Below are 13,628 nucleotides of genomic sequence, written 5' to 3'. Positions count from 1 at the left end.
GGTGCTCAGGTTTCCTCTCAATGTCCAAAGACATGCAGGTTAGGTGAATTGGTGATTGATTGGTGGTCTTGTCCAGGTTGTGTTCCTGCCTTGCACCCTATACTAGCTGGGATAGTCTCCAATCCCTCCTGCAGGTCCCCACTTCCACCACCACAACCAAAACCAAACCCTGGTCCGGATTAAGAGAGTTAGAAAATAACATGGCATCTTCATCTGAACATTCACAAAAAATAATGGCTTTACCTGAAAAACAATTTGTACAAAAACATTGGCAGCTGTTGCCTTTCCTGAACCCCATCTATGCAGGGAAATTTTAGGTTGCTCACATTTTTAAAGCACATAAAGTGATCGCCTAGGAGCAATTAGAAAGACAACATTGCAATGGAAGATCCATCCATCCATTTTCAATCCTGCTGAATCCAAAGACAGGGTCACGGGGGTCTGCTGGAGCCAATCCCAGCCAACACAGGGCACAAGGCAGAAACCAATCCTGGGCAGGGTGCCAACCCACCGCAGGACACACACAAACACACCAAGCACACACCAGGGCCAATTTAGAATCGCCAGTCCACCTAACCGGCATGTCTTCGGACTGTGGGAGGAAACCCACGCAGACACGGGGAGAACATGCAAACTCCACGCAGGGAGGACCCGGGAAGCGAACCTGGGTCTCGTAACTGCGAGGCAGCAGCGCCACCGTGCCACCCGCAATGGAAGATGTGCTTTTTAATTAAAATAAAGTGACTTGATTTGAATTTCTCATAGCAGTCCATTGTATGATCTTAATGAATTTCTGAGGTTGTCTTGAATGTCATCACTTATAACAGAGCTATTCAGTGTCATTAGGATCTGTTTTGTATGGCGTAATGTTACTGAAATGCCATGTTGCCCGACTATGACTAAAACTCCAACCTGCTACTGACACTTGAGTCTCTAGTAATGTGTGTGCGTCAAGCAATCGCAAAAGAACTTTGCATGCAATGAAATTCCATTTAAAGTAACATAAAACACCTTAAGAAAAGTGAGGCATGTGAAGAGAGTTATTAAACTAAAACTCATGTGGCATGTTTGTTTCTTAATGATGGGAAGCAAGAGATTTCTGTTGTTTCCTGTACATGCTCTGTAGTCTAATATTAAATATGAACCCACTACACGTGCATTACCTAAGCAATAAGAACATTTGACCTCCTCCTATAGCTCCCAAATTTGCTATTGTTTAAATCCAGAAAGTGTACTATTTCATTTAATTATTAAAATCTGGTGATGCATCTTGTTCAGCACTTTAGATACAATGCAAATCTCTTATAAACTACAAATCAGGCAGTCATTGTCCAACCCACTATATCCAAACACAGGGTCATGGGGGTCTGCTGGAGCCAATCTAACCCAACACAGGGCACAAGTCAGGAACAAATCCTGGGGAGGGTGCCAGCCAACCGCAGGACACACACCCACACACCAAGCACACACACAGTAGGGACAATTTAGAATCACCAGTCCACCTAACCGGCATGTCTTTGGACTGTGGGAGGAAACCCATGCAGACACGGGGAGAACATGCAAACTCCACGCAGGGAGGACCCGGGAAGCGAACGCAGGTCTCCTTACTAGGAGCGGCAGTGCTACCACTGCGCCACCAGGCCGCCCAAATCATAAATATGTAAATGTACCATCTAGATGTGCTCTTGTGCTGGTCTCCTATCAGTTCTTTAATCCTTAAGTTCATATCTTAAACACAGCACAGCAGCACGGTCTCACAAACACAGGCTGCAGCGTCCTGCATCATAATGCTAAAGTAACGTACAGATAACTTGCCATAACACCCTGGAAATGGTGGCTCATATTTTAAGAAGTGACTCAGCACATGGCAGACCTGCATTACTTGTGTCAATAGAGCAGTAGGATACTTGACTCTTATAAACCATTTACTGATCGACTGCAGAGTTAACTCCAGTCGCACTTTTAAAAGTGAAGGCACAATTATGTTGAACAAGTGTACAAACGATTTACTGCTGAATTACATCAAAGCTGATTTCTGCAACTGACTTTCACTTTTCCTTTACTTTGCAGTTGTTCCTGGTGGAAAGAGCGGGAAGAAGGACACTACATATGCTGGGCTTGGCAGGGATGTCAATCTGTGCCATTATCATGACCTTGGCACTCGCCCTGTTGGTTAGTGTTTATTTTACGGCTGGGATAGGCCTTGTTTCAGTCTCAGACCACACCACAGCTTGATTTAGGAGATATTGTGCATATGATGAATATTTAAACCCAAAGAGACCTTCATCTTCACTGTTTTATGTTACAGTATGAGATTTGAATGTATTTGGCATTTTGTACTATTGATGAGTCTTTCTAATTGAATTTTTCGTAAACAGGTGGAGGTGATGTGCTGGTGCAATGGTCACAACCACATTCTGACTGTTCTGGTGTCATAGGTTCACTAGCAGCAGGATGACACTTTCAAAAAAACATCACACAAAATAAATAAATGGCTAATAGCATATTATCTGACAGTACTATTAACAAATGATAATATTAAATGATATGTCAACAACAGATACTCAACATTGAAAGCATAAAAGCAAATGAATATGATTATTATGATATGTTTGCATTCTTTTAATTGTGAGAAAGAACTGTCATCTCTGTCTTGTCATGGAGCACAGTGTAAACTTTTGACTAAAGGGTGTTATTTCATGTCTAGAAGGCTCTAATAATGTTAGAAAATGTATTTAGAAGGTCGTAAACAGGTCTAATATGCTCTAATTGCGAAAATATTCGATTTATAAATAAAGAATCCTACTTCGCGGAAATTCATTTTTCGCGGCAGAGTCTGGAATGGATTAACCGCGATAAACGAGGGTTTACTGTACATGCCTAAGATTGAGTAAGCTGCATTAATCATTTCCTATCTTAGAATCTTTTCACTAATGTAATAAAGTAATGTAACACCAGCTAGCACTATATCGAAAAGTATTTCCTCACTCTAATTTCCTGTAATAAAAATACATCTTTACATTTATATATCGCTTTTCAAGGTACTCTAATGATGAGACATCAGCCATTTTGGCACCAGTATGCTCACCACACATGAGATAGCCAGTTAGAGACAGGGGATAATTAGGGGGCCAGAGTGACCAGGCCATTAAGGGCAATTTAGCCAGGACATCGGGATACACCCTACTGTTTATGAAAGATGCCCTGGGATCATCTATGAGCAGAGACAGTCAGGATCTCAGTTTTAGATCGCATCTAAAGCATGGCACCATTTTCACTGCACAGTGTCCCTGTCGTTGCACTTGGACATTGGGATCCACATACAGACCACAGGGTAAGCACCCCCCTGTTGGTATCACCAACGCCTCTTCCAGCAGCAAACCAAGCTTCTACTGGGTGGTGTCCCATCCAAGTACTGGCGGGGCCCAACCATACTTGGCTTCAGATGAAGGACCTCTTCTGAAGTGCAGTCAAGACAATTAATGGGATAATTAAGAGTCTGTTGATTGAGCAAAGCCAGACCTGATTGCAGTCTCCTCCTTTCAACATGACTCTCTCATATTTTGGCCTTTACCGTCATAGTGAAGTTTCCATTACAAAGATTCAACAAACACATAATACCCCAGTAGTACCCCAGATCAGGAAAAAGAGGTTTGTATCTGTCAGTTTGGAAATAGCTACAAAGTCACATAACCACAAAGAGATCCAATCTCCTCCTGGAAAACATTTGGAACTTGACTGACTATTTTTTTTTTTATACAATTCCAGTTGATGTTGAATACCTACATAACATAAATGTGTTTTGTTCAGTTAACTGCTCTTTAGCTAACAGTGCATTTTGGGCGCAGACCTGAAAATACTTCAATGTCAAAAATTTGCAATAATAGAAGAAATGAGGAAGGAGGCAAAAGCATTTTATGTGTCTTCACTTCACTGAAGTTCATAAAGCACAGCTTCACAAGGCTTTTTACAAAGTAAAATGTACTTAAAGTCTACAGGCATTCAAGCGTGTGTTGATATGCAGTAGAATCGCCATTTGCGTAGCTGTTTAATTAGCAGATTAAACCCCTGGTATAGTTGAGTAAATGTAAAAGACAAAAGGTGAATTCTCTGGCTTCCTGTAGCAGGCGCAGCAGATCTTCCAGGCCAAGATCCTTGATTAAATTGCTGAGAGTGAATGTGAACATTTAAACAGTTTCCATTCACCGGATATTGTGAACAGTAAATGTATCACCATGTTCTGTTTGCTTTTACAGGAGCAGGTCCCATGGATGAGCTACATTAGCATGCTGTCAATATTTGGTTTTGTGGCCTTATTTGAGATTGGCCCTGGACCCATTCCTTGGTTCATTGTAGCCGAGTTGTTCAGCCAGGGACCCCGACCAGCAGCTATGGCAGTAGCTGGATTTTCTAACTGGACTTCCAACTTCATCATCGCAATGAGTTTCCAGTACATAGCGGTGAGTGCACCAGATATACAGTATTTCTTACTAATTCCCAGCCGTTCATCTCTGGCTTTAACATGACATTTAATTTCATAAATAACCCATTCTATAAATCTACATCTGACGAAAAGGATCAATGGTAACTCCAATTTGCACCAGAACTTTATAGATTTTGTTCCTGCTTCTGTGTGTCCTAAAAAACAAGGAGGGGGCATTTCAATTAATTAGAGATACGGCCTGCACTAGACTGTAGTACGATTACAGCCTGACCACCACCAAACCCAGAACAGATAGGCTCCAATTGTAAAGATGGCAGCACAGTTGTTCGCAGTGCTTGTGTTTGTCTGATTCTGCCTCCCTGTGCTTGTATCCCATTCCTGATCATTTATGTCTGGAGGAAGTTTTCCACCCACAAAACTAAAAATATGCGTGTTAGGTTAATGGGCAATTTCTAAATGAATCCTTTGGGAAGGTGAATGTGCATGTGAGTGGATCTTACAATGGACTGGCATCCTCTCCAAAGCTGATTTTCTGCTGGCACCTGATGATGTGAAGACAGGCTCTGACACAACCAAACCCCCTCCACCCCAAGCACATACACATGCTAAAGAGGTGATGGTCTTGTTTAACTTCTCTCAGTGATTTAACATATTTTAATAATAAGTGTTGATATTGTAAAAGCTGACAATCCCATTGTAAGTGGTTTGGGCAGAGCAAATGGTTCCCTGTGCAATTTCACTGAGTAGACATCATCAGTCTGTGTAATGCAGTCATCTTGCAGGGTCGGCATGCTTGACCAACTCCATGTATACAGCTCGATCCTGCACCACCTCCTCTCCAGTAACACTCTTACTTGATCCATCCAACTCTGCTTGACCTCACTTGCTTTCCATTCCCATCCCTCTTTTGCCCACGTCTTCATTGTTTCTCCTCATCACATGTCCATACCACTTGAACCTGCTTTCCTTTAGTTTCTTAGATGCTTTTTTTGTACTTTCCGATTGTCTTATTCTGTCCTTTTTTGTAACTCCACACACCCATGTCACCATTCTCATTTCTGCCACGTCCAGCTTCTCCTGCACTCCATTTGATCCCCAAGTCTACACTCCACACATCATTGCTGGACTTTTCATGGTAAGACAATGGTAAATGCACATAAATCAATTTTCACCAGAGAAATTTACTGTAAACTTGGATGGAAAAAGGTTCTTACCCCTTTAAGATTTTAAAATGATGATATTTGACCATAATGTTCAATTGTGAACATGTATCAAGTTTTCAGTTATCCGCCTGTGATCATCATGCAATGAAATTCTTACTTGGAGGTCTCCTCCGACTAGTTACAGTAATACTGTACATCACCAAACACACACACACTTAAATAGAAGGTAACAAGCCTGAGTATAAACTATACACATACAGTGGGTATAGAAAAGAATCCCCCCCTTCAAAATATTCCCATTTTTTTGCTTTACAGCCTTAAATGAGAACACACACAAAAAATATTTCTCACCAACTTTACTTACTCAGTGCAAGTGAAAGATATCACAGCTACAGTTCAGACGAACTATAAAAAATCAAAAACAAGACATACTGAGCTTAGTAAAGGATCACCCACCTTTTGGTTTAATGACAGCCTTGAGTCTGTTGGGGTACGTCTTTATCAGCTTTGCACATCTAGATTGAGCAATATGTGCCCGCTCTTCTTTACAGAACTGTTCAACTTCGGTCAGACTGGATGGTGAACGTTGGTGGACTGCTATCTTCAAATCTTTCCACAGATTTTCAGTGGGATTTAGGTCTGGGCTCTGACTGGCCACACGAGGACATTCACTTTTTTCTCCTTCATCCACTGTGTGGTCAATTTTGCTGTGTGCTTCGGGTCATCGTCGTGTTGCAAGGTGAACATTCTGCCCATCTTCAACATTCTGACAGAGGGTAACAGGTTTTCCTCAAGAATTTGATGGTATTTTGCCCCATCCATTTTTCCATCTACCCTAACGAGACCCCAAGGCACTGCGGCAGAGAAACACCCCACAGCAGGATAATGCCACCTCCATGCTTTACTGTAGGTATGGTGTGTTGTGAATGGTGAGCTGCATTGGATTACTGCCTTGTGTACTGTTTGATTTTGGTCTCATCTGACCAGAAGACCTTTTTCCACTTGGCATCAGAACCTTCAAGGTGCATTCTGGCAGAGCTCAAACGAGCCTTAATGTGGCCTTTCTTGAGAAATGGCTTTTTCCTTGCGACCCTCCCAAACAAGCCCCAATTGTGGAGTGCTTGTGAAATTGTTGTCACATGCACACAATGACCACTCTTTGACATCAAATCCTATAACTCCTCCAAAGTGGCCATTGGCCTCTTGATAGCCTCTCTTACCAGTTTCCTCCTTGGTCTTCCATCCAGTTTGGAGGGACAGCCGGATCCAGGGAGGGTGCTAGTAGTACCAAACACTCGCCACTTCTTTATTATGGACTTCACTGAACTCTTGGGATTGATAAAACCTGAGATTTTTTGTATCCATCTCCTGCCTTATGTCCGTCCACAACTCTGTCCCTGAGATCTTTTGAAAGTGGCTTGCCACCCATAGTCAGTTGCACTACCAAGCAAGGGAATGAATGCTCCAGGAACATCGTCACTAATCCCACTGATTACAACTGATCACAAGTGGAAGGACGCCAGTAACCAGGGTCTGCATTGGAAATGGTGGGCACTTACACCTGATTGAGTTTAGGAGGGGGTGATCCTTTAATCTCAGCATTTCTTGTTTTTTATTTTTTATAATTCTTCTGAACTGTAGCTGTGATATCTTTCACTTGGATGTTAGAGATTGCATTGAATAATTAAAGCTAAAAAAATGATTGGCTTGTGTGTTTTCATTTAAAGCTGTAAAGCAAAAACAATGGGAATATTTTGAAGGGGGGATTCTTTTCTATACCCACTGGCATTTGTAGTCTGAATCACAATCTGATTTTATGGGTGGTTACCTACCAGGTAACGCTTGTGGTTGATCTGCAAATCGGCAAACATCTGCCACGGTGCCCTCTTTCAGTTGTGAGAAGCAGGTCATAGAATGTTGCAAAGTTTTACTGTTAAATAATGCGAAGAGTACACAACACGTGTTTCGCCCTTTACCTTGCGCCACAGCGTGTAGTTTGTGTATTTGACAGCATGTAGATCAGGGTAAATACATTCATGGCATTCGCAGTCTGAATCACAATCTGACTTTGAGGAATTATGCTCTAAATGCTTCTTAGCAAGTTCTGTCCATTCTCAGCTTTGTAGCCTCGGGAGCTTTTCAACGTGAACTTGCTAACCGATAGGGTATTTTACAAACCTCACAGAATCACGCCATGCCAGCTTTACGTCATATATAGCTGGAAAACCTATAAAAATGGCAGCTCTGCTGCGTCTCAGGTGTTTTTTTCCAAGTAGTGCAGCAAAAGGCAAGCAGTCCTTTTAGGGATAGAGAGTCACCTCAAAGTAAAGAGCAGAGAATCAATCCATTGTGGTGCTCAGTGCCATTGCTACACTATAAGGGCGCCTTCAGAGAATGAATTTGCTTATGTAAACAGAAAGCATTTCCACTCTGTTAATGTGCTGATCTATAGAACATAGAAAGTGTGTGTCACTGTGCACAGACCTGAACAGATGTGCTGTGATGAACCTGACCCACCAAATGATCAGCCAAATCGGGCAGCGTTACAGCTTTGTTTAAAGATAATTAGCTGAATGTAGAAGCAGGTAATCAGATGCAGCATTTATTTTTTTAACCAGTTTGTTTCATTTGTGGTCAGTATCACATACTACAGCCCTTATATTCCGTAGTTCAATGGCCACATCTCTTACAGCATCCACTATTGCATTTTGTGCAGCACACAGCCAGATGCCTCCCAGCAGTTTTGGAGGCAGACATACTCGGCGCAGCAGCACCATCACCACCTGACCATTGCACAGGGGTCAGTTTTTGTACGTCGACTTTTTATTTCTGGGAACTGTGCGACTCTCTGACTTTTGAGTGTCTTTGCCACGCTTTGGTTCCTTATACCACTTCGTAAGCCAACAAGTAGGACTTTTTCCTTGCCTCCACTTCTCATTCGCTGAAAAAACCCATGTGCCTTTTCCATTCTTTTTTAACCAAACACTGAACAGGTGGCGATATTTTTATTGACTTGCATACTAAAATAAGCAAAATTCAGGGAGTCAGAGTGAGGCTGAAGGCGCATACGTTAAATTTCAAATTCTTTGGGATTTGTAATGGGGACGTGCACGGAATTTGGTGTACGCACAGATTTTTGCATCTGGATCTTTTTATCCGTACGGACATTTCCACATTCGTCCATACATCATGTTTTAGTGTGAATTCTGTGCATGGTGTTATACAGGAGGCCCCCGGGTACTGGAAGGTCAGAGTGAACGATAGGCAAGAAAAGAACCAGCATAAGCCAAATCCCACACCACCAAACAAGCTGGATTGCTGCCTTACCCTACAATACTTTTTAAAGCCCACTTCCGTAGAGACCGCAGTGCACTCCCAGTATTTAAACTCGCCAAGACGCATGTTGTGCTCTCATGCCGCCAATAGCAGGATTCAACTGGTTTCTGAATGTTAATTTCTTTGAACTGTTTTGCAGGACTACTGTGGGCCATACGTCTTCCTCATCTTTGGTGCCTTACTACTTTTTTTCCTACTCTTCACATACTTCCGGGTCCCCGAGACACGCGGCAAGACTTTTGATGAAATTTCCTCTGGCTTCCGCCTGCTCAACACAGAACAGAAACAGAGCACAGAACTGGAGTACTTGGGGGATGGCAGCCTTTCATAGGCACTGAATGACAGCCACTGGAGTCCACCAGGCTTCTTCGTGTTTATGGACTGACCAAAAGACACTGTTGCTATGAATAGCCAAATTTATTGTGTATGGCCTCCCCTCAGGACGCCAATCTCACCGAGGAGCAAAAGACTGTGCACCGGGGGCTGGTTTGACCACACCATCTCACTCCCACTCTTGCCCCGCATGCAACTCCAGCCCAGACCTGGACAAGCAACTAACCATGATCTTCTGCGTGTCTTTCTTTCATCAAGAACTGTCTGCATCCAAAGCTATCTACAACTTTCAGGAATGGACCGATTTCTTCCAGGTTCCTTGTCTAATACTCCATACCCAGGTGGCTGGTTTGCCTTTTTTTCTCCTCAGACAAGAAGCAGGTTTGGGTTGGGGGGTTAGGATGAAGATGAACTTAACGCTTAGTTTTCATTTACACATTTCAGAGATTCCAAACACCCACCTTTAGTATTCAATCTTCAATTTATCAAAACTGATGAACCTCCTGTATTAAATTAAATGCTTGTTTGCACAAAGGCCATCCCAGGATGGTCACTGTAGGCGTAGGGTTTGGTAGCAGCCAGTTACTACCTACAGGTCAGTTTAACTGCCGTTTTACTCAAATACCTACCAAATGTAAATTAAATCTTCGTCCCGTTAAAACCCATCACCCATAAACCATTTATCTAGGGCATTTGGAGCCAATTCACACAGACCATGGCCAGAGCTGAAGTGCATTACAGGATGAACACAAAACGCATCCCAATTTAGCAACTGTGTGCTTTAATTGTAAAGTCAGGTTCACGTGGACGGCTATCGGTACTAAGGATCTTACAATGTCATTTGCAAATTTGTGAGGCTTGTGAATAATTTTATAGAATTAGCACACTCCATAGAGCAGACCCCACCAAAGCAAAGGCTTCCAGTTGGTGTTGCACAAACAGCTGCAGCCGCCTTGCATCTGTTGCAGGAAAATGAGAATCCCGATCTCCGAGTGAATTTCAGGTTTATGTTTGAGCGCGATTTCGCACTAGCGGAATAGTATGTTCCAGAACAACAGATTTCAATTACCCAACTAAACCCTAAACAGATTGATTCAGATTAATGTGCGTTCACAACAAAACATACAAGACCTTACAAGTCGAGCACTGAACAGTCGGTGAGCCACAGACTACAAGTTAATGTTTATACCGTCTTTACTGATGGTGTGGTAAATTGTATTGTTTAAAATGTATCCTTGGCAAGATTACTTGAAATGTCAAGTAAGCACTAAATGTTTTCAATTTTAATATTAAACCAGAATCCTAAAGGTGTTAAGTGTTCAGAAAACTAGAGTTGTTCAGGTCGATACTGTAATCCTGACTGCACTGAACTCTGTATTGTCCAGTAATTATACACCAAAAGAAAGCAAAATTATGGACATGTAAAAATCTGCAACCAACTGGTAACTTCCTCATTTGGCCACAACATTTGTACTTGGGTACGAGGCATCTCATTACCTTAAAGAGGAATTAGAGAACACATCGACATTTGTACCGAGTACTTCATATGCATACTTGGGCTTCAACACAAGAATTATTGCAGTTCTTTGCACCAGCCTGTTAATAGGTGGTTGTTGCTCAGAAATGCTGCGGTTATTTGAATTTGTCTCCTACCAGTGACGGTCTGCCGCCACTTCAGTTGGGCACCCTTCGTTATCATTTTGTGGTAACTCCAGTGTTGAAGTAAACTATCCTTTACCAGAAAATTAGATGGAGAAATGTCCACGATTTGCACTCTTGTCAGCTGAAAGCCACAGTGTGCGACACTGAACGGATTTTAGAAGGTTTCTCAGCTATATAACTAACATGCATGCAGACGCTTCTTGGGACATGCCAGAATGTCTGATCGGAAGTTGGTTTTTCTGGCTAATATTTGGTGAAGGAGTTGCGCTTCTGTGCCGATTATGCTTTTAGGAATGGCCAGAACATTTTCAACATTAACTTTTTCTGCTTCTGGAAGTGCAGCTGGGATCAGTATTTCTGAAATGACATTGATTTTGATCTTATTGTAGGCACTGCTCCTTAGTGTCACCTCAAAATGTTAACCTGTCACATCAAGCCTGCTTTTTTGCATGCTGGTTGTTTCAGAGCATTGGTTAGCTCAGTAATTGAGATGGATTTAGCCAACACTTCGCAGAGCAGGCAAATCTGAACAAACAGGATTAGCAAGGTATCTGCATATCTGGCTTAATCTGCTCCAGCAACACAAGTTTGACTAAATCAGAGTTTTTTTGGAACAGAATTAGACGTCAATGCATTCCAGGAATGAAGCTTTCAGAAACAGACCCCCCTCAGTTAATTGTGGGGGCCCCCATGGCTGCAGGTTGTTCACAATCAGTCTTTCCCACTAATTGATCTCAGTTAATTAGCTTTTACTTCTACACTGCATTCAGACAGACAATTCTATAGCTTTAAATGGTTTACACTCATTGCAATGTCGAGTTTGCGTATTCTAATTTTAGCTACCCTGCTTGTTAACCACAGGGTGCTGAAAGGCTGCAACTGCTTCTGCATCAGACCTCCCTCATGTGAGATTAGAGAAGACCGGATTAAATCAGCAGAAAACCTGGACAATCCTCTTCAAGACCTTAAACTTTAAAAATAATATCACCATGCAAGACCAACATTCTCATAACTTAACCAATTCTTTCTCCACACCAATCTCAAAGCACTGTGACTGAACAAACAGTTTATGCAACCAGGCAATGGAGTTCCATTAAAAGCTGAAGTTGTGTGGAATGGGGGTCTGCAGGACAGACTGAGCAGCAAACCATAGTTCGTACAACTTGGTGTACAAGTTGAAAAAGGGTGTGCTAATAACGTTTTAGTGAAGTTTACATTACCTTTTTACAGAGAATCCAAGTGTAAGGAAGTAGCAAGGCTGCCCATACAGCTAAACAACAAAAGAATCTAATAATGGTACTTTTGCAATTAAAGGAATAACTCAATAGAATACACACAGTGCTAATACCAACACGCTTGTACAAACCACCGATCCCAGCTGAGTGATTCAGGAATACCTTAAGTAGTTTACTGTCCACACTTCACCAAGCAGGGATGCTGCTGATAGATTCCCAAATAAAAAGTGAAAAAATACCACTGATAATCTAAATGATCACATAGCGAGTCCCAACGTTACACCAATCAGAACAGCTTTATTTGTATTAATTGGAATGCAGGGACACAAACTGCTATGGAGAGAAAGTTAAAGCGGAGTTTGACAAAGACGGACGTGGAATCACTGAAACCCCTTTGAGTAGACCTTGGCATTGTGTTCACCACCCCTAATAGTAACACACCACTTACCATGGGCGGCACTGCACAACTGTTGCAGGTGAGCTGGATTTTCCAGACAGTCTTTACAGGTAGATTAGTTTAGTACCTTAACACAAAGGCTGGGACTCTTTAAATACTTCACACAATACATTTTACAATCCTAACTCTCCCAACATTCAGCACATGTTCCCCTTATGACAAGTTAAGATGCAGGACACCTTTTATACACTTCAGAGAAGCAAAAGGCAGCAGGATTTATGCTAAGGGATCAGGAACTCCATGACCTTCCACAAGACCTGCCAAAGCACAGGAACTTTAAGCAACTAAACGGTGCAGCAAGAGGGAACGTCATTTCATCTGTAGTGCCTTTATGGGTGGGGCTGGACAGCTGGAAGTGTACTGATCAAGTTTTGTAGGAGAGCCCAATAGATTATCTAACATTTGATTATGGATGCCTCTCTCTTCCAAAACACTGCAGCTTTAAGGGACCCTGTTCTTTTAACACCACTGCTACTAGTTAAGGACTTCTTGCTGTAATGCAGTCAGATAATGAACTGCCACTATGAATCCCCAAAGGTCTCAAAACAGGACACTTGACTGCCCAGAACACCAGGGGACTTTGCCACAGGAGAGAAGCTGGCAGTACAAAAGGTAGGTGGGCATACAGATGCAGGTGTGGTCCAAATTAAACCAACTGGAGAGTCGACAAGGCTCCTCAATAAAGACAAGTGAGCATCTAATCCAGAGCTGAAGAAACTACCCCTGCAAACGTTTGGGAACTTCAGTATAACAGGAACATGGACATCTGTGTTATGTTTAGGACAAAGCATGATTTTTCTCCTCAAATGCATAATTAAGTGTGAGTGTGTATTAAATTAAGAATGTTTTAAATATTTATACAATAAAGTCAACTCATTTTTGTTGCAAACAAGATTTTCTTTATTGCACACAATGCCCACAAGTGCATTCCAGAACTCCCCTCCCAAAAAAAAAAAAATTAACCAATGCTTAATCATCTTGTCAAGTTTTATCATCTT

At 42.1% G+C, this 13,628-nt stretch overlaps 1 protein-coding gene across 1 annotated transcript in view; it reads left to right on the top strand.

Moving 5' to 3' along the window:
* The window catches only part of LOC120525034 (solute carrier family 2, facilitated glucose transporter member 4-like), a 105,782-nt gene extending 92,194 nt beyond the window's left edge, over positions 1–13,588 (top strand). The window contains exons 9-11 of the mRNA XM_039746978.1: positions 2,071–2,172; positions 4,257–4,460; positions 9,083–13,588. Coding sequence (XP_039602912.1) covers positions 2,071–2,172; positions 4,257–4,460; positions 9,083–9,274 — 498 coding nt within the window. The 3' untranslated portion in view covers positions 9,275–13,588. The remainder of the gene's footprint in view (positions 1–2,070; positions 2,173–4,256; positions 4,461–9,082) is intronic.
* The last annotated feature ends 40 nt before the right edge of the window (positions 13,589–13,628 follow it).

This window comes from Polypterus senegalus, chromosome 3 (genome assembly GCF_016835505.1).
Source record: "Polypterus senegalus isolate Bchr_013 chromosome 3, ASM1683550v1, whole genome shotgun sequence".
Lineage (NCBI taxonomy): Eukaryota > Metazoa > Chordata > Cladistia > Polypteriformes > Polypteridae > Polypterus > Polypterus senegalus.
This window is presented reverse-complemented; position numbering and strand designations above follow the sequence as displayed.